This window comes from Ipomoea triloba, chromosome 1, assembly GCF_003576645.1.
Source record: "Ipomoea triloba cultivar NCNSP0323 chromosome 1, ASM357664v1".
Lineage (NCBI taxonomy): Eukaryota > Viridiplantae > Streptophyta > Magnoliopsida > Solanales > Convolvulaceae > Ipomoea > Ipomoea triloba.
In genome coordinates this window covers 11,363,082-11,389,881 of record NC_044916.1, presented here as the reverse complement: position 1 = coordinate 11,389,881, position 26,800 = coordinate 11,363,082, and the positions used below count along the sequence as shown (strand labels likewise).

The window sequence follows — 26,800 nt, the reverse complement described above, 5'->3', positions numbered from 1 at the left end:
AAAAAGTAAAAACCTAACAGATCTTTAAGACTTTACCCCATTAAGCGTATGAACTATATATAAACCAAGAAGCATTAAAAGATGGAGATCTGAGTCTTTCTCATTTACCCTGGTCTTAATGCATGGTTTCAGAGGTATGTAAACACCATTATTACGGCTTCCACATATTGCTTGCTAGTTGTTACAGCTCAAGTTTCGGTATAACAAAATAGCTAAGCATAGGAAGGTAAGTAATAAATAGCTGGTTTTTACTTTTTACCTTGTGACAAAGGATGGAATCGCCCACCTCAGACACATTCACAATTCGTGGAGCGGTAAATTATGATGACTCAACTGATTAATATAGACTTGATTTTTGCTCACTGTACAAGGAGCCCCGTCATCACATGCACGTACACATCAGTTAAGTTATATACATGAAGCACTAGTAACCATGATTATGCCTAACATTTTATATTTAAATATAACATAAATATAATATATACAATATAATATTATTCGGAGAATCGGGTCGGGAACGGGTAGGGGATACCCTCTCGTCCCCTGCGGGGATGAGGAAATTCTCTCCTTCCCCGCCCCTTGTTTTCCGGAAAAATTTCTCGAACCTATCTCGTCAGAGCCGGAATCGATTTACCCGTCAAGGACGAGTTAAATTGTTATCCCTACATTCACGTTATTATTATTTCAATAATTCCCTCCCAATCGAATATCGCACAGTTCACATAATCTCCCTAGATTCCTTTGCGTCCTCCTTGTGGCTATAACATCTTTTGGTGGTCAAGCTCAAGGATCAATTGATCATTCCTAGGGTCACAAGTACAATCCTTAATTAATACACATGCCCACTATAAAAATTCATGCCCAATCACACGTACTAACCCAGATATGCACCATATAACAATCCACCATATGTTTTTAGTCATATTTTACTATTTATCTACTCAATTTAACTTAGTTGTAGTCGTCTATACCTCCCTCATGGCCATTATGGAGATCAACTAGTGTGTACCTAATTCACTGATGATATTAGCATCCTCAATAGTTTGATTTTTGCACAAGCTTTTAGGAGCCAAGTAGCAAAGAGGAGCAGCCCAGTGGGCACGTCTAGTACACGCGTCCACTTGGCGCTACTGGTATGCTTAACGCACACCATTTGCCATATTTTTAAAACATATCTCTTCTGCAAGAACACAATCTCCTCTCTATCATCCTCTCACTTCCACATAGGATTCTAAACCTCAAAAACCTCTCCAAAAATCATCCCAAAAGCTCTGTTGGGGTGCTCTAATACCCATAACCAAATAATGTTTGACAAAGATATTATATTTTGGGTTAGATTCCCATCAACAACCAATGTGGAACATATTATAGTACTCCTAATAAAATCAACTAGCTAGTAGCAGGCATGCTGAGTTCTTTGAATTAAGGCTATATTTTATATGGTACTATCATACAATCAAATATATCATATATACTTGGTTGTACCGATCAGTACCATAAAAAAAAATCCATTCTATTAAATGTTAAGGTTAATATTGTATTTGTCCACGATTTTTACACTATTCTTATTAAGAACATTGAAGGGTCAGCCCGACAGCTAATGGGCCAACACAAAAACTACGTCTTTATTAAATTAAATGCATTTGGACCAATGACAGCAAGATTGGGCTTTTAACTATTCATGTCCTGGGGTCCATTCATTGTTTTGACAAAACATCGTACGTTTGGTTCCAATCTAAGTACCACCAAAATTTAACTATTTTATGGCAATATCATTCATTATGGTGGTTTAATTTTTTATTTTATTTTAATTTATATTATATTATTATCAACACTATATTAGAAGTGATAATGTGATAGGACAAAATTGACTAGGGGTGGCAACAGGACGAGGTGGGGTGAAGAATAGGGTCCTCGTCTTTGCCCCCGAACTTATCGTCCGTTTCTTAGCGAGGATGGAAAATTACCCCATCTCCGTCGAGATTTTTTTAAAACAAATTAGTACACTTTTCAATTGTTAGTACACTATAAAATAATATTTTATTTAAATTATATAATTAATTTATAAATTTATATATTTAAATATCCAATTAGCCTAACATCCAATCATCTCAAATACGACTAGTACAAAATACTTTAAAACATTAAACAATAGTTAAAGATTCAAAATGTTCAAATCTTAAATCCTTAATCGAAATGCCAAATGTCCATACACACTAACTCGAAAAAAATTCAAAATTCCAAATTAAATATTATTACATATAAATATTAGTATATTATATAAAATTATATAATATATATGTTTCGGAGATTTGGAGTTGGGATCGGGGCTTGGGGCTTGGGTACAATCCTTTTCCTCGATTGGAGTCTGGTTGAACTGTCAGATTTTCCCATCAAGATCAAGTTAAATTGCCACCCCTAAAATTGACTATGTGGTAACAACATGCATGATACATTTGCATTTCATACTTTTTATCATGCAAGATTGTAACAAAATAATCTAACCTAAAAATGCTAATACTATCATGGATTTTCTTGCAATTCTGGACCATTATTATTCTCCAACAATGGGCAGTAATTCTTCCAGAACCAGTGTTTCTGCCACAGCAGATACACCTCCTCAATCGGAACCTGCTTCGTCTCCGGCAACAGAAGCAAGATGAAACAACTCATCACCACAATCAGCCCTGCAAAAACCAAGAAAATGCCATATTTCAAGTGACACAACGACGCCAGAAAACACTGCGCGATCAACGCCGTGAATATCATGTTCACGCACACCACCATGCTCTGCCCCGCCGACCGCGTTTCCAGCGGGAAGATCTCGCTCGGCACCAGCCACCCCAACGGCCCCCACGATCGCCCGTACGCCAGAACGAACACGCAGATTATGATTATCAGGAAGATCCCGATCCCCTTCGGGAGATCCTCGCCTTCCCCGAACTTGAGAGCTAGAGTTATGGCCACCGCCACCAAGACGCAGATCATCTCCGCTCCCGCTTCCAGGAAGAAGAAACGCCTACCGAACCTGAAATTCGACATTCAATTACCTATATATATAATCACATCAGATCTTTCTATCACTAATAAAAAAAGACTATGGTTCACGTGTTGCTTGGAGTTCATAAAAAACTGGAACCTGTCCACGAAAGCCATGGAGATCAGGGCGGCTGCCACCAGGGCGCCGCTGGTGATGGTGGAGGAAAAGAGCGAGGCGCCGGAGCCGAAGCCCAGGCTTTGGAATATGACGGGGGCGTAGAAGAGAATGGAGTTCATTCCGGTGAGCTGCTGGAACGCCGGGATCGCGAGCGCTCCGATCACTAGCTGCGGCCGGTTCTTCCTCTTTAGGAGGTTTCTTAACGGATGCTTTACGGCTTGAGCCGCTCGGCTTGCGTCCATTAGGTCTTCGAATTCTGCGTCTACTTTTGACGTTCCTCTTACCTTCTCTAACACCGCTCTGGCTTCCTCTAGCCTTCCCTGCTCCACTAGACTGTTCGGCGTCTCCGGGAGGAATAGCCCGCCGACGAACATGAGGACCGCCGGAAGCGTGGCTAATCCCAGAGATATTCTCCACCCCCATGGATGGATCTTCTCGGTTCCGTAGTTTATGAAGTTGGCTACGAATATCCCTAAACAAGTCGTCAGCTGGAAGAGCTGATTAACCGCTCCCCGGATCATCGCCGGCGCCATTTCCGATAGATACAAAGGCACTGCCTGCATCACGAAAACAAACATCATGTGGACGACCTAGTCAAGTTAATCAGGATAAATTTACACATTCAACTCCAAAGTCAGAACTGATTTATCTTTGTCGGCTAAAATTACCAAACCAGAATTTATCTCTAGTACACACTTACTCAAATTGGTGAGGCTAAATTTACATGTTTAACTTATTCCTTGTCAACTAGAGTTACAATCTAGAGTTTATCTCTAGTACACACACTTACTCAAGTTGGTGAGGTTAAATTTATACGTTCCACTCAGCCATTTCTGACTAGAGTTAAAAGACAGAGTTTATTTCTAATACACACACTTACTCACACCTATTGACCTGATTTAAGTGGTTGGCTATAAACAACTTAGACTGAGTTACCTCTTAAGATTGGAGAGCTTTTGCCAGTTAAGTTTACTTGGTGCATATTATTCAATGCCACACCCTTAAATAGTTGGAACAATTCAAATTTTTAGTTAAGTGGGAGCATAGAATATGACATTATTGGATGACACTTACTTGATTCCCAAAACCAATGCCTATGCCGAGAAGACAGCGACCGACGATGAGCATTGCTATGTTGATGGCGAATGCATTGATGACTGCTCCGACGAAGAAACTGGTTGCTCCCCAGAGAATGCTGGCTTTCCGGCCTTTATATCTGGTAACATAGGACGCCCCAAATGTAGAAATTAGGGCAGCAAAGTAGAGAGAAGAAGTGAAGAGAGTGAGGATCTGATTGTCATATTTGCAGTAATCAGTTTCCTGCAGATGCTCCTGCTTCCTCCTGTAGATTTTGGGGAAGAATTCTTTCAAGAAATCATCCATGGAAGTCACCCCACCTTAAACCAACACAAACCCATCATTAAACGCCTAATATATCAACCAAAGATTGGACCTTTTTGGATGAAAAAGAAAATTATTGACTGAATTCAAAATGGTGAAGAAATGAAGAAGAGTAGTGACTATTGAACATATAATATATAAACATAAATGTGCAATCCAACTATCAGCTTAAACTTTTACCAGAAACGCCAAGATCGTAGCCGAAGAGAGACCCTCCCATGGCGGCAACAATGCAAGCGAATACGAAATAGGGAGTGATTCTATACTCGTAGAGATGAGCCCTGCAGCCTCCTCTTGAGTCTACAAAACCTCCACCCGCCATTGTTTAAGCTTAGCTTCTTCACCCCTCAGCACAGAAAACTATGGCATGGGGGGATTAGTATAGACACGAAGGTTTGATGTATAAGAAAGGGCGCCTGAGTTTGTTCGCGGAAATTAAGGTGTCAGAGGTCGCATTTGCTTGATATTTATTCTATCCGGTTTAGATAAACTTTGATCACTCCTCTATTGGTGTGTTCTGTTACTCGCTACCTAAGCATGTGGCGCATGGATAACAAAATTGCCTTTCTGTTCTAACATTTTAAATTCATTGTTCCAACTCCATACCAAATGGTATATAAGGATTGGTTTTGGAAACCCAAAAAAAAAAAAGACCGAAATTTTCTCAGTCTAAGGACCCCACAGGGTTACACCTTAGTCCGAAAATGTTCAACATTGAAGCTAAGGGAATGAATTGAACCAAACAAATCTATTGTGGTTGAAGGAAAAAAAAGATTATTTTGATGAAAATGACTTTCAAAATTTTCATCCAAAGAGATGTTTTCCGGATAATTCATTTTTCACACACAATTTTATATTACCCTCTATCTAAATGGTGTCAAGCAAGCGGGTTAGACTTGTCATAGACAATTTATATCATGCATTACGAGTGCACAATGCATTGCGCACGCCGTACCAAAATGTTAGGAAATGAGTTCTGTGTATTCTAGGTAATCGTTTTGTGTATTCTAGACAACCGTTATGTGTATTCATATTCGTAACACATGTTGTGATGTGTTTGTGCATTCAAATGTTTAGGAAGATAAGTTCTATGTATTTTGTGTCAATATTCTGTGTATTCATGTTATTAACACATGTTGTGATGTGTTTGCGCATTCAAATGATAGGAGGATGAGTTCTGTGTATTTTGTGTCAATATTCTGTGTATTCTAGGTAAACGTTCTGTGTATTCTAGACAAACGTTCTGTGTATTCTAAATAAGAATTATGCGTGTTATAGATAGTGAATTCCCTGGAGTCATTCGCGTTCGCGTCCACTACTATCGAAACGACGTCGTTTTGGACCAGGGTCCATAGTGTACTGTGGACCCTGATCCACGATATAACGATTGCTTGTCATATGTTTGGTTACTATTCGAATTGGACCAAGTTGGCCTGGTTAAAATTCTAGATGGATAAAATTGGGCCAAACATTAAAAATTCTTGGCTCAACGACACCCACATCCCAAACAATCTAATTAAAGACCAAGGTGGGGTTGGGACTTTTGTACCATATTATAGAATTTGGGCAAATTATGCTGTGGACCCAGGTCCATCTTGCAACCTGGGTCCAAAACTACGTCGTTTTTGTCTTCTTTTTTTTTAGTAAACATATTACTGAATATAGAGTTGTCCAAAAATGTGTGAATGTAGAGGTTTGAAAGTGTGAATGTACAGTATAGAAATCGTGAATGTAGATTTATGATTGTGTGAATATAGAGTTGCTTAGAAATGTGTGAATATAGAGGTTCCAAATTGTGAATATGGAGTATAGAAATCGTGAATGTAGAGTTATGCGTGTGAATCTGTAATAGAGTTAAGAAGTTCTAGCAACTTGTAGCCCTGTAATGTATGAATGTGGAGTTCTCAAGTTGTGAATGTGGAATATAGGACCTGTGAATATAGAGTTTTGAATGTGTGAATGTGGAGTTTACAAATTGTGAATGTAGAGTATAGTGTATGTGAATGTAGACCCAGGTCCACCTTGCAAGGTGGACCTGGGTCCACGGCATAACAAGCCTAGAATTTGATACTCATTAATATATTTGTTTGTCTACTTTTGTTATATTACTATTAGATTCAAATACTTTAGTAATCTTTTTTTGTAAATTAATTATTTACTTATTTTGATTACAATTCATATTTATCACCAGACAAACACTAGTACGAAAAAGAACATAAGAGACTGATTTTTCGCTCTTGTTTTTAAAAGAAGGGTAGGGGATCGACGGATCATTACAAAATATTCACAGTGGCAAAATTGTAAAAAATTTAATAAGAATCCGCGACTGTTTCTAAGCAAAACAGTTGCGATTTGAAAAAAAAAAATTCGAGTAGTTTCCGTGACCGTTCCACTTAAAACGGTCGCGAAAACTAATAAATTTAAAGAGACTTTTTCCACTTAAACCAATTATAATTACCAAGTATCTGATTCTAATTACAATTTCAATTTCATTGTTTGAACCAAACGCCCCCTAAGTTTTACTTTTTTTCCCAATATTTTAAAGCTCAGAGTTATTACATTTATTAATTTAAAATAATTAATATTTTATAAGAAATAACTTTATAATAGATTTTTGTTAATTTTTTTAAATGAACCAAATAAAAAATACAATTTTTTTACTTTAAGCCAAATAGTAAAAAATGAAAATATTTTTTAAACATGAGATATTTTTCAGAAAATATTTTCTAATTTTTCAACTATATTAATAATATAAAGACTTTGTTTATTTAAACTTCCAAATTCGGTAGCCTTATGCTGTAACTAATATTTCGGCCAATAAGATTTAAACAAAAATTTTCCAAAAAGAATTAAGCATCCATCCATTAAAAGTATTTCTTGCTTTAGAAAAAAAAAATTATGTGCATGCATGCATTAGTAGTAGGTTGATGAAATTTTCTCCTTATTCCCTTTGTATAGAAAAAATTAAAAAACGTTATTTCATGATATGGCCGGGTGTAGTATTCCATACTTCTATTTCATCACCATTGTCTTGTGGAGTTGGAGTCCTCTTGCAAATTGCACTGCATAACAGAACTAAGAATTTCTTTTTATATATGCTAATTAGAAAAGATGGTTAAGTGTACGCTGTGTATAGTTATATATATTGGGTTTATCGAGGCAAACCCCACTCCTCTTCCGAGTATGTGAGTAAACCCTCGCCGGCAAAGGACCACAAGGAGGTTAACCAGTCTAGGTTGCCCATAGCTGACCGGCTCAAACCCGGGTGGCAGACGGTTTCGAACTCAGGACCTCACGGCCGCGAGCGTCTTGGTCTTGCCACTCAGGCTGCCCTTACGGGCTTGTATAGTTATATATATGGTACTATGTTAAAGGTGCATAGAAGAGAAAGCAACTTGTAAAGTATAAGAAATAACTTTAAACAATATATGACATTCTAGTATGTTATAGTATGTAGATATGGCATTACAGGGCCGGATTTGAGCATGTCTAACATGTGCAACCACACATGGTCTCCAATTTTTAGGGGCACCATATTTAAAAAAAAAAAATTATATGTATATATAGTTTACAAAAATTTATTCTAAATGTATGAAGATTGGACCAATTTGTGACAAGATGAAATTGAGTCCAATTGATAATTGCTTAAAAAACCTTATATATATATATTTTTTTTTTCTAATCCAAAAACATTGCCAATTCCGTTCGGAAATTATATTTCATAAATTAGAATCCCACATCTCAATTAGACAATTAGCAAATTCCCAACTCTATAAAATACGGCAATACCGTAACGCAATTCAACAATTCCTAATTCGGTAATTTCATAGATCGCAGACCACAACTCAACTGATTCTTCAATTCTTCTTGATCACACAAACTCTCAAGTTCTCCAATTATCTTAACAGGTAATTAAAATTACGTATTTTTCATATTTTTTGTTTATTGTTTTAAGAATTTGTTTCTTGATTAATTATTTATTCATAGAGTTTCTAAATAAATTCTTTTTTTCCTTAGGATTTTATAATTATGTCTTCTAGAAAATATACATCTGGGTCTGAGAAGCATAAAAAGAAAAGAATAATTATACAACTAACTCAATCTCAAAAAGGAGTTCTTGAAAAATTCATTACAAAACAAACTCAATGGATTAGCTTTAATCTCCATTGAAAATGAGCTTTTGGAAGAAGTTGATATCAAAAGTTTGACTGATGATTTTGCGTCTAAATGTGCACGCATGTCACTTTTTAAATAAAATTTTATATATTTTTTAATACAATATTTATATTTTGATACAACTTTTTGAGCAACTATTATTTATATATAGAAATTACCCGAAAAAGGGTTCAAGTAATATATGGCACATGGCCCCAATTTTTATTAGAACGGCCAGTATGGCAACCTTGAGACTTTGTTTAAGGGGTTGTTATGCCGTGGACCCAGGTCCACCTTGCAAGGTGGACCCGGGTCTACATTCACACACTATACTCTACATTCACAATTTGTAAACACCACATTCACACATTACATGGTTATATGTTTAGTAACTATATATTACCACTGTTATGCATTTACACATTCAAAACTCTATATTCACAGGTCCTATACTCCACATTCACAACTTGAGAACTCCACATTCACACATTACAGGGTTACAAGTTGCTAGAACTTCTTAACTCTATTACAGATTCACACATGCATAACTCTACATTCACGATTTCTATACTCCATATTCACAATTTGAAACCTCCACATTCACACATTTCTGGGCAACTCTACATTCACACAATCATAAATCTACATTCACGATTCTTATACTCTACATTCACACTTTGAAACCTCTGCATTCACATATTTTTGGACAACTCTATATTCAGCAATATGTTTACTAATTTAAAAAAAAAAAAAAAAAAGAGACAAAAGCGACGTAGTTTTGGACCCAGGTCCACCTTGCAAGGTGGACCTAGGTCCACAGCATAATTTGCCTTGTTTAAGCGACGAAAATTTTTACATAAGAATTTTTTGATATGGTCTCAAAAATTTTATAGAGATATCTATTGATTACTTGATTGTAACTATAAAAATTATCAATATTTTCAACCATCCTAAAGTGGTTATAAACATAGGGTTCCCGGTTAGAAAAGATTGTTCTGACCAATTTTTTGATCATTTAGACTCTGTTTGGTAGAGTTTATTTATAAGCTTATAGCTTATTTTAAGCTACTAATAAACTATAAGCTCTGTTTGGTAATGTTCCTAAAATAAGCTAATAGCTTAAAATAAAAGCTTAGTTTTTAACGCTACCTAAGATGGCGTTTCAAAATAAGCTAGTAGCTTCCTAGCTTTTTTTCCATCTTTAACCTTATTATTTTAAAGAAATGACATCATTTACCCTTCCCAATTAAAACCTTTTTGGATAAACCTTTTAACATTTTCTCTTTAATATGTTTGGTTGTAATTTCAATTTGACATTTGTGTTTGAACATTAATTTTTGTATGAACTAATTTTATGAATTATAAAGATTTTGTTTTACTTTATATGTTTTCAAATATATGTTCTTACTTTATATTTTATTAAAATATATTGATTTCACTATTTTATATTTTAATATATAAACAAACATATTTAAATTTAAAACTATTTAAATTGTATGAAGATGTCATTTTTAGTCTTTTTACATTTATCAGTTTATCAAAAAGTTAATTTTACTAAACACTTTTAAGCATAACAATTAGCTTAACAGTTCTTCAGATTTCAGCTTCGAGCTTATAGCTTTTCAGTTTTAAGCTACTTTTCAACTTTCAGCTACCTTTTGGCTAGGTTTGCCAAACATAACCTTAAAGGATTAGAAAAATCTCGATCGCTATTTCTAACCACTCAATCTAAAGTGGTTGACGTTAAACATTAGAGCTTATAGCTTTTCAATCTTTGTCGTCTTTCAATAGCCCAAGTGCATAACATGCATCACGGTAATTGTTGTATAACACCCCATTGATTGTTCTTAAGTCTTCATAACATGTAGGCCCTCGAATTACATTCAAAAGACATCTCAAATAGTACATTTCACCACTTTAAGGAGGAACATAAAAAACTTGACCAATTGAGAATCCTCGTTGTCTTAGGAACAAATTCTCTTGTTGCTTGTTTCCAAACGAACTTTGTTGGCATCTTTGCATAAGTTAGTTGCTTTGCCTCAGGGTATTTTTTGTTTGCCTCAAGCCAAACTAGAAACATGCTATGTTTTACCGTATGTTATTCTACAATGACATCGATTGGAACATCCTCTTAAAAATAAATGCTTTGTTCATTTGGCAGGTGAAAATTCAAGCGCTCTACAGGAGGATATCTGTATTGTATTTCAAAACCTAATATCCTCCAAGCAGCTGTACATTATTAACATAATATAGTAATTTTTTTTTTTTGGAATACTATAATATACATCATATAGTAATTTGATTGTTATAATTTTTTTTTGAATATTATCATGAGAGAAATTTAATTGCGTACATTAACATAATATAGTAATATTTTTTTAGAATACTATAATATACATCATAGTGTAATTTGATTGTTGGAATTTTTTTTGAATATTATTATGAGAGGAATTTAATTACGTACATTAACATAATATAGTAATATTTTCTTTTAATACTATAATATACATCATATAGTAATTTGATTGTTGAAATTTTTTTTTGTGAATATTATCATGAGAGAAATTAAATTTAATTGCGTACATTAACATAATATAGTAATATTTTTTTAACATCATATAGTAATTTTATTGTTGGAATTTTTTTTTGAATATTATCATGAGAGGAATTTAATTACGTACATTAACATAATATAGTAATATTTTTTTAATACTATAATATGCATCATATAGTAATTTGATTGTTGGATTTTTTTTAAATATTATCATGAGAGGAATTTAATTACGTACATTAACATAATATAGTATTTTTTTAATACTATAATATACATCATATAGTAATTTGATTGTTTACAAATATAAAATAAAAAAATACGCAAGATTAAAATATTTTGAACCATAATTGAATTACATGGTATATTATCATGAGAATAATTTAATTACGTACATTAACATAATATAGTAATATTTTTTTTTGAATACAATAATATACATCATATAGTAATTTGATTGTTGGAAATTTTTTTTGAATGATATCATGAGAGGAATTTAATTACGTACACAACATAATATAGTAATATGTTTTTGAAATACTATAATATACATCATATAGTAATTTGATTGTTGGAGTTTTTTTTTGAATATTATCCTGAGAAGAATTTAATTACGTACATTAACATAATATAGTAATATTTTTTAATACTATAATATACATCATATAGTAATTTGATTGTTGAAATTTTTTTTAATATTATTATGAGAGAAATTTAATTGCGTACATTAACATAATATAGTAATATTTTTTTGGAATACTATAATATACATCATATAGTAATTTGATTGTTGAATTTTTTTTTTGAATATTATCATGAGAGGAATTTAATTACGTACATGAACAGAATATAGTAATATTTTTTATAAGACTAGAATATACATCGTATAGTAAGTGGATTGTTGAAATGTTTATTCTTTTTGAATATTATCATGCGAGGAATTTAATTACGTACATGAACAGAATATAGTAATATTTTTTATAAGACTAGAATATACATCGTATAGTAAGTGGATTGTTGAAATGTTTATTCTTTTTGAATATTATCATGCGAGGAATTTAATTACGTACATGAACAGAATATAGTAATATTTTTTATAAGACTAGAATATACATCGTATAGTAAGTGGATTGTTGAAATGTTTATTCTTTTTGAATATTATCATGCGAGGAATTTAATTACGTACATGAACAGAATATAGTAATATTTTTTATAAGACTAGAATATACATCGTATAGTAAGTGGATTGTTGAAATGTTTATTCTTTTTGAATATTATCATGCGAGGAATTTAATTACGTACATGAACAGAATATAGTAATATTTTTTATAAGACTAGAATATACATCGTATAGTAAGTGGATTGTTGAAATGTTTATTCTTTTTGAATATTATCATGCGAGGAATTTAATTACGTACATGAACAGAATATAGTAATATTTTTTATAAGACTAGAATATACATCGTATAGTAAGTGGATTGTTGAAATGTTTATTCTTTTTGAATATTATCATGCGAGGAATTTAATTACGTACATGAACAGAATATAGTAATATTTTTTATAAGACTAGAATATACATCGTATAGTAAGTGGATTGTTGAAATGTTTATTCTTTTTGAATATTATCATGCGAGGAATTTAATTACGTACATGAACAGAATATAGTAATATTTTTGTGTGAAGACAATAAGATACATCATATAGTAATTTGATTGTTGAATTTTTTTTTTGAATATTATCATGAGAGGAATTTAATTACGTACATTAACATAATATAGTAATATTTTTTATAATACTATAATATACATCGTATAGTAATTTGATTGTTGAAATTTTTATTCTTTTTGAATATTATCATGAGAGGAATTTAATTACATACATTAACATAATATAGTAATTTTTTAATACTATAAGTCTATAATATACATCATATAGTAATTTGATTGTTGGAATTTTTTTTAATATTATTATGAAAGGAATTTAATTATTAATGTAGTATAGTAATATTTTTTTTAAATACTATAATATACATCATATAATTATTTGGTTGTTGATTTTTTTTTAAATATTATTATGAGAGGAATTTAATTACGTACATTAACATAATGTCATAATATATTAATTTTTTTTGGACTAAAATGAGCGGGAAATTATTATATAATATTATGTTGACCGATTTCAAATTTTTTGGACTAAAATGAACGGAAAAGCTAGCACTTCTGTTTTAATATACGTAGAGATAGTAGATACAGAGTATTATATAAAAGAGATTTCAAAATATGATAGAACAAATGTTAAATAAAATTAACAAAATACCGGTCCGGGGGCCCCGAAACAGCTAATCGCCTAATCACATCCACTGGGACCACACTTCCATTTCCTCTCAAAGACTCGAAAACGGAGAAACCGTAGGGCTGAAGATTCCACCGGAAACTACCTTCTTTCAGATCTTCCAGGTTCTTTCTAATTTCTCCTCCGTATTTTTCGTCTGATTTTGTTCTTATTTCAATTCAATTCCGTGGTTTCTTTCGCCAATTTGTGCTATAATGTTTTCTTAAGAAAGTGAAATTCATAGCTCGTGTTGATTTGTAATGATCAAATTTGGGTTAGATGATATTTCGCTGAGCTCGTTAGGTTGTTCTGGTGCTCGATTTTAGTTGAATGATGAAGAGATCTATCCGGTCTTTAATTTCTTCAATCTTCAGCATGTAGATTTTACTTGCTTTCTAGAGTTTAGACTTGGAACTGGTTTATATAAGGAATTGCATTAATAATCTTGATAGATTCCTACGTGTACTCTTGATTTGCTTGGCTGCTGTTTTCAGATGTTACAATGCGAATCTGAAACATTCACAAGACAATGAATGCAGGGGCAGTGGAACTTTATCTGACTTGAGTAAATTTTGTCTGGAGGGTATTTAATGCTGTACTCTGCTACAGAGCTTTGCTCTTTAAGGGGATTTAAATGTTCACTGACACTTGATCTCTTATTTAAGTAGATGTGAGGAGAAGGAGAAGAAATGGGCTTGACGGTTGTCATTATATCTTTCCTTAAAAAATGCTCCTTCATAACATTAAGTATCATTTCCATGGATATTAATATCTTTTTTAGCATGTTGTGTAAGGTTCCTGAACCTGATTCATACGAAAACAATTCACAAATCTATTTCTGAATTGGTAGAGTGGTGTGCATAGCTAGGTTCAGTGGTCAAGAGTGGAGACTAGATGCCTAGTGTGAGTGCAAGAATATTTAGTTTTATTAAACACTTGAACAGGGACTTGGGACTCGTAGCTATAGAATAATGATTATAAGCAAAAGAATGGCAAGGGTCAAACTTCAAAGTCGCTGAGCTGTGAAGCATACCTTTTTGCAAAACAAAAATTATATATAGATATAAATTGAGGGAGTCAGAGAGGAGAGGGAGGTGTGTTGATGGAGGAACAAAAACTGAAATTGGGGATGTTTTAAGGCCTTTGCCACAACGGATTATGTTTGTTGACAAATGATTGGTGTTCACAGTTGTATTTACTCTCCTTAGCACTACTATTTGGGAAACTAATGGTAGAATATAGGCACTTATCTAAAATGCTGTAGGAAAACACTGATAAGCTGCTAAGCTTCAGAAAAGTTCCCTCAAATTCTATATCATGTGGTATTTCTTCTGCCCTTTTGCTAATAAGTAATAATAATACAGATGAGAGTGTGAATGTGTGATAAGAGGTTGTATATCTTTGATAGAGTTATTGTTCATTAGTTTCTTTGCTGTCAGTTTTCTGCGTCATCCATCTATTTCAACCCATTGGTCCTGTCAAAAGAATTAATGAAACATCAAAATCTCTCTCTCGTCTCTGCACATCCATTCTCCTTCAAGCAACAGAGCTAGCTGTGAGAACAAAAGAGACCTGTAATTTCACCTTTTCCAAATTAAAGAATAAATGAATGCTTATTCTTAATCATTCCATTCACAGAAGTTGGCACCTTATGCCTCTCCCCCCACCCCACGCCTCTCCTTAAAATTCAATCCAATTAATTTTCTTGTCTTTCTTTAGGATCAATAAGTCCAAGAATTCCAACTTTCATTATGTGTTTTATGTTTGACTTTTTGAATTGCTATTCTTTATGCTTATTCTGTTCAATGGATGACTAATTACATAAATGATGGCTATTGGTACAATTAACTCTTCATTTTGAGGGTTTTTTTATTTTTATTTTATTTTATTTACCTTTGGATTACAATATTGAGGTTATTTCATTATATAAAAGAATATTACTTATCTTTTACTACGATACTAGGAATTCATATTTCTGAGTGAAGTTTTGTTTTTTTCTTTAAAGTCTGCCTGATTATGAAAGTAATTGCTAAACCTGGTTGAAAGTTGAAACACAATCATCGTATGAAACAATTGTGATTTAAGATGCATTTATTTATTTTAAGATTATTAAACATTGGAAGAAGATTTAATTCTTGTTATGATAAACATCTTTCAACTAGTTTTCATTTTAAGGAAATGTGTCCTCCCCTATTCCATCCTCTAAACCACTATGTTGCAAGCTTTATAGCAAATCATGTCTATCTGTAAATGTTGAAGTGTTTTGCTTGGGTCACAGGGTGTGAGTGTGTGACCATACTTGATGTAGTTCATTTGTGTCTTGGCTGGAACTCTTGCTTATGTTTTGAATTACTGTGCAGGCACATGTGTCTCCTCCTGGTTGCCTTTTACAATTGGGGAACACAAGTTACAATTTTAATTAAGTGAGAAATCAAGGATGCGGAAGTGGCTGTGTTGCACCTGCCAAGTAGAGGAATCCTACGCGTCTCATGAAAGTGAGGCACTAAAAGGCCCTGCAAATGATGCTGATGGTAAATTTCTCAGTTACATATTTTCTGATTTATTTCTTTGTATCCTTCAGCTGGGAGATAGTTTTTTCTTTATTCTTTTGTAGTGGAAGTGTAAAGTGTTAGATGCTTGTTTAGTTCATTGAATGATTTAGATATTTCTAATTGATGCCATCGTAACCTCATGCAAAATCATACTTCTGTCCACAAATTGCTGTCTTCCTTACTATTTTGAGAGATCTAATAAAACTGTCATCTACCATAAATGTAATAACACTTAATTACCAAGAATTTTCTTTTGAATTGAAATTGAAGTAAAAATAACTATGCATTTAATACATTTGTGATGGGAGAAAATCAGAATTATACCTACATAATCAATTCTCCAAATTGCTTGAAATATAATATTCTAAATCCATGTGTTTTTGCCTAGATGGTGGTTATTTGTGGATGAATGAAGTATTTGCTAGGTTGCACAGAAACGGAAATGGGGAAACGGGAAACACAGAATACGAAACTCATCGGAAAAGTACAAATGTAAAAAATATAACTGTATATTTGCAAAAATGCTTCATAAATATTACTTTCTTTGTCCCCATTTTGTGTGTATGGTTTGGTTAGCGAGACTTGGCTGAAATTATTTATAATTCAATTTTCAAAATATTAAGTTTAGTATTAGTATATAAAATTTATATATTTAGAAACTATAATAAAAGTACTATTAAACACATACAAAAAAAAAACAACCGAATTTAAAAATAATTAGAAAATACTAAAGAAAATAAGCAAAGTAGAAAAAGTAGTTTGACCAATGAATAGTAAATAGGATAGGTAAAATGGGAAAGAGGGAGTAATTGTTTACTAGTTTCTGTTTAGAAAATGTATCCCTAATTTTTCTTTAAAAAAAAAATTAGGGAAACAACTTTGAAATGTTTTATGAAGTTTCTATAAATTTGTGGGAGGAAATGTTTCCAAAACATGGAAATACTAACCCTTGAGAGTTTCCATGCAACATAGAGTATTTGTTTTGCAGACCCAATTGTGAGTCCCTGGAGATTGAAGAAGCACAAATGGTTGATTGATTTTTTTCATTATATATTTATTTGCTACTCCATATAACATTTTAAGTACTAATTGAGCAAATAACCATGGACCATTCTGAGCAGTGAAATGTCAACTACAAGGTTGGCATTTCTTAATTGTCTGGTTGGTACTTTTCTCTAACTAAACTGCAAACTCTTGTGAAAGGACTTTAGATGTCACTAGGAGTGCATATGTGATATTCAGATTTTTGGATTTATTGCCCTTGGGAAACTTAATAAAGGCTGGCTGGAAGGTATCTGCAAATGAAGCTTATAGTACATCAGTAGATGACCTTCAAGGCTTCAACTACAGTTATTTATAATTTATTGTATGGAGAATATTTTTGTTTGAGACTCTAAGGAAGCTCTAGTGAACATTACTGTTGTGAGACTTGAGAGAGGCAGAGAGCTCGTGTTGTTGCCACTGGAAAGTTAAAAAGTTTTCCTATCCTATTCCTAGGGAGTTTAAGAGAGTGAATGTATTACAAGAAGATAGTGGAAGAAGTTGCTATGGAAAGACTTCACCCACTTCCTACCTGCCATCTCATATAAGAAAAAATTGATTAAAACGTACATATTGCCATTTTGCATATGGAAGTTTATATTGTTGACTTGTTTATTATAGACAACTGAAATAGACATTGTTTGTTCTTGTTTTCTGATCCTTCAACTTCTTAATGCCTTTAGTACTTAATCACCATTGACTATTAAAGAGAATACATTTTGTCGAATGTTTTCTTACTCAGATTTATATATATATATATATATATATATAAAGACGAGTAATTTAGAAAATCAACGATTCACCCCTTATCTAAACACTGATTAAAATTTACTTCTCATGAAGTACTGTGATAAAGATACTTGATTGCCTTTTTTTAGTGGGGATTTTGTTAGGCACGTGCTCCTTTACTCACATCCATTATACTTGTTACCTTTCTCATGTAGTCATGTTAAAATTGAAACAAGTGGGAAAACCAAAAATGAATTGGTATTCTTTTGTTACTTATCAGTGGCTTCAAACTATGTCTTTTAATCTTATTACTCTGTATATCCTCAGACACCATATTAGTGTATTAGTGCAAATAAACTTCAAAGGACACAATTCTAATTGGGACCTCATTTTGTTGCATTTTACTAAGACTTTTGCAAGGCAATTGTATTTGTCGAAATTAGTTACAATTCAATAGTTCCTGACTTCTTTTAAATGATGTATTCAGTATTTTTCGTTATTGATGAATCAATTAGATTTGTTTCCTTATCTACTCTCTCCATACCATATTTTAGGGTATGAAAGAGGCACGAAGGTAGCAATTCCTGTCAAGACTGAAGTGCAAAAAGCAATACCATCAATCGAGGTGCCAGAGTTGTCTCTGGATGAACTGAAAGAGCAAACTGAAAATTTTGGATCAAAGGCTTTAATTGGTGAAGGATCTTATGGAAGAGTGTACTTTGCAAATCTAAATGATGGTAAATCTGTAGCTGTGAAAAAGCTAGATGTTTCATCTGAACAAGATTCAAATGCTGAGTTCCTGACTCAGGTTTTTGTGCAACTCTACATAAATTTTTTTTAGCTTCATGTTTATGTGGCATATTCCATCAAATATCAATCTATCTGTTTCCTGTTTGGCTTTTAAAGGTTTCTATGGTTTCAAAGTTGAAGCATGAAAATCTCGTTGAATTGCTTGGTTACTGCGTGGAAGGCAATCTCCGTATTTTAGCTTATGAGTTTGCAACCATGGGGTCTCTACATGATATACTACATGGTATGCAAAAAAATGGTCACTCAATTTAATAGAACTATACAAGATTGGCCTAAAGGCTGCTGTATTTTGATTTTTAGTGAAATTCCATAAAGCGCTTGTATGTTTCAGGAAGGAAGGGAGTACAAGGGGCACAGCCTGGCCCTACGCTTGACTGGACACAGCGAGTAAGGATTGCTGTTGATGCTGCAAGGGGACTTGAATATTTGCATGAGAAGGTCCAACCACCTGTAATACACCGGGATATCAGATCTAGCAATGTCCTTCTGTTTGAAGAATTTAAAGCAAAGATTGCAGATTTTAACCTTTCAAATCAAGCTCCTGATATGGCTGCCAGGCTTCATTCTACTCGAGTTCTGGGAACATTTGGTTATCATGCACCAGAGTAATGCTTTACCGTTTCTTTTCCAGATTGAAGTTTTTCCATTGTCTTTTACGTTTCACATATTTACCAAGTTACAAGGTTATTTTAAATTATATTGAAGTTAAAGATTCTTGCCTACACTTCTTAAGCTTAAATTTTCAGTTGACTAAGCAAATGGAAAATGCTTTGCTAGAATTAAATTATGAACCTACGAGTACTTGTGAACATCACTCATATATGGCTGGATATGCATAAGATGTATAAAAACAAATCACTTATTCCTTATATGAAAATAATAATAATAATAATAATAATAATAATAACAACAACAACAACAACCACAAGTACAACAACAACTACAAGAAATAGCACATAAAATTTGGACAGAAATCCTTTTATCACCAAGTGACTGTATCATTAATGTGTTTAATCTAGTTAATTTCTCCAAACAAATGTCTTTGCAGGTATGCAATGACTGGTCAGTTGACGCAGAAGAGTGATGTATATAGCTTTGGGGTGGTTTTGCTTGAACTTTTGACTGGAAGGAAACCTGTAGACCATACCATGCCGCGTGGACAGCAGTCGCTTGTGACATGGGTGAGTATTATGCTGCCCTTTTATATTTATCATCTTCCATGCCCCTTGATTTATTCTCAGTTTGTTCTGTATCAGCTATTCTTCTTATTACTAATTACTACTTGCTGGAACTTGTTACTTAGGCCACTCCTAGGTTGAGTGAAGATAAAGTGAAACAATGTGTAGATCCAAAACTCAAAGGAGAATATCCTCCAAAAGGAGTAGCAAAGGTCTTTCTCTTTGCCATCTTGTCTGTGGTACATAGAGATATAAGCTCTCTCACAAACTAGGATGAGTATAAAAAAAAATGTTTCCAATCATATCTAACAATATTTTTTTTTGTAATCTTTGGTATTCAGCTGGCTGCTGTTGCAGCATTGTGTGTACAGTATGAGGCAGAGTTCCGTCCAAATATGAGCATCGTTGTGAAGGCCCTTCAGCCACTCTTGAAGTCTTCTGCCCCTGCTCCAGAAATATAATCCTAAAATACCATTTATTGCTTGGTCTGAGGGAATTTCTACAACCTGTTGCACAGTTTAGTCATTTGCAGGAGAATTGCATCTAGTATTTAAAAGTTAATATTTGTTTTCGTTTTTCTTCCAATAAGAGATTGCAATTGCTGGTTTAATTCCTTTGGGTTCACTTTGTCGCGGTACTAGATTGTTACTGAGGTTTTCCAAGTCATAATCAATTACTGATGAGCCGTGAGATTGGTTTGCTGTGGTTGTTTCCTTCGGTATTGACATTGTTACTGAGAACCGAGATTTTCTAAGTCATTAATCATTTATCAACGAGCTGTGAGAGGTGATATTTCCTTCTGGAACTCTGATGTATATTTTGTAAAATTATTTTGAGTTTATGGATCTGGTGAAACTTTGTTTTGATGAATCTATATTTGTTGGTGTTTTACAAAAGTGTCAAAGTGCTCTTAAAAACATGTTCAAATGTTTGTAGAGAAATGTTCATTTGATTGCAGGGAGATGTACAATTCTTCAAAGCTGTTTCAATGTAGCATTTTCAAATGATTATGCAAAGGTGAAGGGTAACTGCAGAGAATCCTACAGTTCAGTGAATTTCATTGTTACTGTGATTTGAACATTAGTAGTTTATAAGTAGGGCTGTCGAAATGGGTTGGCAGGGAGGGGCTCACCAAAGCCTGTTATATGGCGGTGGCGTGTGGGGTAAAAAGCCTTCCAAAATACATGCCTAAGGGAGGTCCTGCTTTAGACTTACGGGGACTCGTCAAATTTAAAAATTTTAAATTTAAATAAAAATTAATATAAAAAAATTAATAAGTGTATATTAAAATAATTTAGATAGTTTAAACATATGTTAATGCATTTGTAATTTTTTAAACGCAATAATAACTAATAAAGTAATAGTTCTAATAAATAATTAAATACATAATTTGTTAATCTATAATAAAGAATTTATACAATGTACTAATTATTAATACATATTTTCAAGGGAAAATGTACAAATAGGCTACTGAACTATTTGGAGATAGCAATTAAGCCATCGAACTCGAATAAGCTTCAAATTATCTTTGAACCTGAAAAAAAAAAAGAAAAAAAAAAGAGCAATTAGCCTTTTTAGCAACTTAACAACAAGTTTGTGTTGATTAGGATGCCATGTGTAATTTTTATTTTCTATTTTTTTAATTATTATCCTATTAAGCATTAACCCTAACAACAAGTTTGTGTTGATTAGGATGCCATGTGTAATTTTTATTTTCTATTTTTTTTAATTATTATCCTATTAAGCATTAACCCTAAAAAAAAACTAAACATTTGACCTACCCACCACTAACTAATAAATAAATTTAACCACCAATCACATGATGACACTTCAATAGGGGAATGCTAATTGCTTAGTAGGAGAACTAATAAATAAATTTAACTACCAATCACATGATGGCATCTCAATAGGGGAAATGCTAATTGCTTAGTATGATAATAATAATAATAATAATAGAAAATAAAAAATACACATGGCATCCTAATCAGCACAAACTTGTTGTTAACATGCTAAAAATGCTAATTACCGCTAATTGTTATTTTTTTCCAGGTTCAGGGATGAATTTGGAGCTTATTGGAGTTCGGTGACTTAATTGCTATCCTCTAAATAGTTCGGTGACTTAATTGCTATACTCTAATACTTCAGTGGTCATTTTCAATATTAATAATGTATATATAAGAGACGGGGCCCGCCAAAGTCGGGTATTTTGGCCGGTTGAGCTAAAAACCCACCGAAATAAAGGCGAATTTAATTTTTTTTTTGAATACGACTGATCCTATTACATTGTAGTATTAATTCGCCTCCACTGTGACTCAATCTTATGACCTCCCATATGGGTAGAGTCACTATATGCCATCTAAGCACAAGGTGCTTAGTATATATATATATATATATATATATATATATATATATATATATGAGCAATTCTTTATTTTTTAAAAATCTATTTTTGAATTACGAGGGAAACTTGCAACCATTACCCAAGAGTGTGCGCTGAGTAAATCCTACCATGTGACTCTTGCCGATAAAGGAACACAATAAGGTAAACTAAACTAGGTTATTTATAGTTGATCGACTCAAACTAAGAAAGTCTTCCCTATCGGAGTCGAACTTGGAACCTTGTGGTTACCAAATCAACAATCAAATCAAATTAGGTAAATTGTTTTCTCAATTTTTTTATTTTTTATTTTTGTTTAGTAAGAAATGAGGGGGTTGAGTGTGAAGATGTGAAATCCACTAATCAAGAACCATGCACTAGTCAGTCAATTGCTCCGACACCATAAGAGCATCCTTACTAGAGGAGTTATTTTGTGTTTTTGAAAAGTTTTTGTAAATATGATTAGGAAAGAGAAAATGAGATAGGAGGAAAAAAATATAAAACAAATAAGATTTAAAAAAAAATTAGGTTGTCAAGCGCGCTTCAAGCGCCCGCATGGGCGCTACTATGCGCGAAACGCGCACAACAGTTGAGGCTTGGATGAGAGCTAATTAGATGGTTATTGTACTATTCACCTCTTCCTTGCAAAGAAACCATTTCCTCTCTCTCCTCCCATCTCTCATGCCATGGTGACAAATATTCTGACATAAACTAAAAATAATCTCAAATCTTTTGAATATGAACCTCCCAAACCCAATTTAGTAGCTCATTCACTTCTACACCAAATTACACAAAGGTCTTGTAGACATCTCCTCATCTTTCAAATAAGTTGATACTTCTCTTGGAGTTGACTTACATCACCACCCTTTTATGGCCCTCACTCCAAACCATTTCCATACCTTTCATAACCCCCCTAGAGCTCATCATTGACTACCAAACATCCCCCCCAAAGCAATTTTTTATTGGGCTACTACTAAATTGGAGTACACGTTATAAAATGGTCAAATTATAAAATAGTTCAGTAGTTGTGCATAAAGGTGAAACAAGGAGTAATATGATACATCCTTATTATTTTCACATTCATTGTGAGATTAATAGTTGTGCGAGCTTAATGACAAATGAGGAGGTACAATTGCAACTTGAGAATTAGGATCCAAATTCTAGATTCTCCACCAAAAAGGCATTCTTTCTCTAGTAGCAAATTGTATTAGAGTGATTTGGTCAGGTTTTATTTAGTGTAAATTTACTGTATTCTAGTTTTTCATAGCATGCGAAGAATATAGTTGTTGGGGTTATGATATTTGAGTAGGTCCAATAACTCATACGTTATTAATTGATTTATTATACAAGGGAGACTTAAAACTCATCATTGTTTCGCCAATAGATAACCAGACAATAAGCGTAAGGAGATGGTGAAAAGTGGATGCAAGAATATCATATGTCAATATTGAGTCCCATAGGCCTAGTCTTCTCCATTGAATGTAGCTTAATTCCAATTTGTTCGGTTTATAAGTAGTGTGACTTTACCTTAGGAATGCAATTAATAGTAGCAAAACTTTATCAAACTCACTACTCATTGTGTACTTGCAAACAATTCTGAGCCTTTATGCCTCACTTTTCAAATACAACAAAATCCTTAGATTGCAATTGCTATGCATCAGTCTTATTTTATTGGGTTACTTAACCTAATTATTTAATACAATCCTTTAGTTATTATGGAGTATATATCTTTTATCATATCATATTATGACAATCCTTGAGTTATGTTACCACCAACCTCATCAATTTATCATATCATTATCATCATCCCAATTATTCAATTAACCACCTAATTGATACATTACAAATGGGCTCAGAGCAAATCAACTCAGTGGAGCAGACTCGACCAAACTTGGGCCCAAGGCCGAGTCTTGAGCTTTGCACCTCGGAGGTCTCAAATGCACCTTGGAGGTCCCATGCCGAGCTTCGAGCTGGACACCTTGAGGAGGTCCAAGGCTGAGTCCTGAGCTTGGCACCTTGGAGGTCCCACGCTGAGCTCCGAGCTCGGCACCTTGAGTAGGTCCAAGGCCAAGCTCTTGGGTTCAGCCTTTGTGGCTTCATAGACAGTTGTAGCGCGCATAGTGGAGACGTTAGACTTGATCAAGGAGATCCAAACTACTCGCCATTTTCTTGCAGGAGCAGTTGGGGGCACGATCTAATATAAAAACACTCTTCGTTGTCTTATGGACATTATCATTCAATTCTCTTGTAATAGTTTGACACGAATCTTAATACAGTTCTGTCTCTGTGACCAACATACTTGTCCTACATTCACTATCCTCGTCTTTTATTTCCTATTATATATCATATATTTAAAGGGTTATTTGAGTCGGACCACTCAGATCAATATAATCCATTACCGCCATATCATATTATCACATTGTATGTCCTCCTTACAAAAATACAAAACAATAGAACTTAAAAATAATAATGATAATAAGAGTGAACTCATATCTCTTATGTTAAAGAGATAAAATAAAATAAAATTTTAACCACTTATCATGGAATATAATATTTTTTATTTTTTTGAAACAATGTATTATTTTATTTGTTTTCAAAAAAAAAAGTATTATTTTATTTAATTAAACATCTTAAATTTTAAATTAATCTTAAAATGCATATAAGTTAGGAAAATTAAAAAAAAAAAAACCAAAATATTGTGGGTATATATATAAAATAGCGAGCAGGCCGTAACGGTCCAGCATAAACCCTAAACCAGTAAACCCTGGGTTGCATAAACACATACATATTTCGACACTTACATACTACACTTGTAGTTGAACCAAGGGCAGAAGCATGAAGAAGAAGAAGAATTTTTCAGCTTCTTCTCAAAAGAAGAAGAGATTTTCTGATCCGTTTTTCGAGTCGGAAGGAGGTGACAACAAGCGCCGCCGCAAGTTTGCCGGCGACGATGATATAGAGAGCAGCGATGACGACAAGGAATACTTGTCCGGAGGGGAGGAAGATGAAGAGGACAACGAAGTTGAGGAAACCGCGGCCGAGAAGAAGAAGCGGCTGGCGGATGCGTACTTGGAAAAGATCAGGGCTATAGCCAGTAGGGATGAGGAAGACACACAGAGTGGGGACGAGAGAGATAGAGAGGAGATTGAGGGAAAGAGAGATTCTTTGGTTGCCAAGATTTTGCAGCAGGAGCAGCTGGAAGAGAGCGGCCGCATCCAAAGAGCCATTGCTTCTAGGTATATTTTTATTGGATTGAAAATTGAAGCTTTTAGGCTACTAAAGAGAAACAAGATGTTCTTTCTCTGAATATCCATTGTGAAAGGAATTTGTTCGGTTGGAGGTGATATATGATGTGCTACCTTTAAAAATTTTGACAAATTTTCATGATTGAGAGTCCTGGTTTTCATATGATGATATATTCATATTCATTTGTAAAAATTTTCCAGCTAATCATTGTGTTGCTTCCCAGTGGGAGTAACCGAATATTGCTCCTTCAACCTTTGATCTTAGGTCAGGAGCGGTGATTACAATTGCTTAACTGATATTGTAGTCTCAAAGGTATTGAGCTTTTTACTGTAGATTGGAGGCATCAGGGACACCATATCTAACCCATGTTTGTTTCTAGTAGAACTATTGAGCTTAATGTAGATACTTAGTTATGTTTATTTGACCCATACCTTTTTCCCCTAAAATATTTTCTTCCTGATATCATGGACTCTTCAGAACAAACTCTTCTATCTATAGTCATTCTTTCTTGAGATGGACTGGCAAGTTATATATGAGAACTGTTGATTACAATGAATTTAGATGCTTATGACATTTATGTGGTCATGTAGAATTCAGACACCAGAACCTGGAGAAGGATTTCGAGTTTTACTAAAACATCGCCAAGCAGTTACTGCCGTGGCTCTATCTGAAAATGACTTAAAGGGGTTCTCTGCATCCAAGGATGGTACTATAGTTAGCTGGGATGTAGAGAGTGGGAAGAAAGAGAAGTATTCTTGGCCTAGTGATGAAGTTTTGAAGTCTCATGGAGCAAAGGATCCACAAGGTCGAGCATCGAAGCATAGTAAACATGTTCTAGCATTGGCTATCAGCAGTGATGGCAGGTATATGGCAAGTGGGGGCATGGATCGTCATGTTCATTTATGGGATGTTCGAACACGAGAGCATATTCAGGTACACACTTGAGAGTTTCAATAATATATATGTTACTTATTACCTATATTTTTTAGAAATTTTTTCTGTCTGGAGACACTCTATAGTAATTCCTTTGATTGAAATGGTCACGTCTTACTTACATTTTTAAATCAAGTGATTTGTAAGATAGCCCTAAAGAGCTCCTCAAATGATGAAGCCTTGAATAGCTATGGTTATTGAGTGGTGCAGGCAGGCTATTAGCGCTGCATTGCACACCCACAAAAGCATGTTGTGTTAGGCAATGTACTAGTAACCACCCCAAAGTGATTTTCGCCCCCACTCCAACATGCCAACGCCCCCCCCCTCCCCCCCCTCCCC

At 33.8% G+C, this 26,800-nt stretch overlaps 3 protein-coding genes across 4 annotated transcripts in view; 2 read left to right on the top strand and 1 right to left on the bottom strand.

The window, feature by feature from the left end:
* Window positions 1–2,325: 2,325 nt before the first annotated feature.
* Window positions 2,326–4,880, bottom strand: LOC116019797 (sugar transport protein 14-like). The gene is made up of 4 exons (XM_031260133.1): window positions 4,739–4,880; window positions 4,232–4,554; window positions 3,140–3,714; window positions 2,326–3,028 (listed from the first exon to the last, which is right to left on the bottom strand). The coding sequence occupies exons 1-4, from the start codon at window positions 4,878–4,880 to the stop codon at window positions 2,524–2,526; spliced, it is 1,545 nt and encodes a 514-aa protein (XP_031115993.1). The 3' UTR covers window positions 2,326–2,523.
* Window positions 4,881–13,591: 8,711 nt separating this feature from the next.
* Window positions 13,592–20,796, top strand: LOC116026092 (PTI1-like tyrosine-protein kinase 3). Of its 2 annotated transcripts, none has more exons than XM_031267545.1 (8): window positions 13,592–13,720; window positions 15,956–16,126; window positions 18,472–18,725; window positions 18,824–18,950; window positions 19,059–19,332; window positions 19,776–19,908; window positions 20,031–20,117; window positions 20,247–20,796. In XM_031267545.1, exons 2-8 carry the CDS (start codon window positions 16,033–16,035, stop codon window positions 20,364–20,366), a joined length of 1,089 nt encoding a protein of 362 aa, XP_031123405.1. In that variant the 5' UTR covers window positions 13,592–13,720; window positions 15,956–16,032; the 3' UTR covers window positions 20,367–20,796. The 2 variants fall into 2 exon arrangements, with proteins under 2 accessions (XP_031123405.1, XP_031123412.1); XM_031267552.1 differs by lacking the exon at window positions 13,592–13,720 and adding an exon at window positions 14,084–14,178.
* A 4,243-nt stretch (window positions 20,797–25,039) lies between these two features.
* LOC116014884 (U3 snoRNP-associated protein-like EMB2271) overlaps window positions 25,040–26,800 on the top strand; it is a 6,397-nt gene continuing 4,636 nt past the window's right edge. The window contains exons 1-2 of the mRNA XM_031254848.1: window positions 25,040–25,518; window positions 26,119–26,461. Of these exons, the coding sequence (XP_031110708.1) occupies window positions 25,118–25,518; window positions 26,119–26,461 (744 nt within the window). The 5' untranslated portion in view covers window positions 25,040–25,117. The remainder of the gene's footprint in view (window positions 25,519–26,118; window positions 26,462–26,800) is intronic.

Bases quoted from the DNA above. Each gene is read 5' to 3' on its own strand.
- LOC116019797 (XM_031260133.1), bottom strand. From the start codon at position 4,880: ATGGCGGGTGGAGGTTTTGTAGACTCAAGAGGAGGCTGCAGGGCTCAT. The intron at 3,715-4,231 runs GTAAGTGTCATC...TTCGTGATGCAG, and splicing joins GCATTGGTTTTGGGAATCAA to GCAGTGCCTTTGTATCTATC. The intron at 3,029-3,139 runs GTTCCAGTTTTT...GTCGAATTTCAG, and splicing joins TCCATGGCTTTCGTGGACAG to GTTCGGTAGGCGTTTCTTCT.
- LOC116026092 (XM_031267545.1), top strand. From the start codon at position 16,033: ATGCGGAAGTGGCTGTGTTGCACCTGCCAAGTAGAGGAATCCTACGCG. The intron at 19,333-19,775 runs GTAATGCTTTAC...ATGTCTTTGCAG, and splicing joins TTTGGTTATCATGCACCAGA to GTATGCAATGACTGGTCAGT. The intron at 20,118-20,246 runs GTCTTTCTCTTT...TTTGGTATTCAG, and splicing joins CTCCAAAAGGAGTAGCAAAG to CTGGCTGCTGTTGCAGCATT.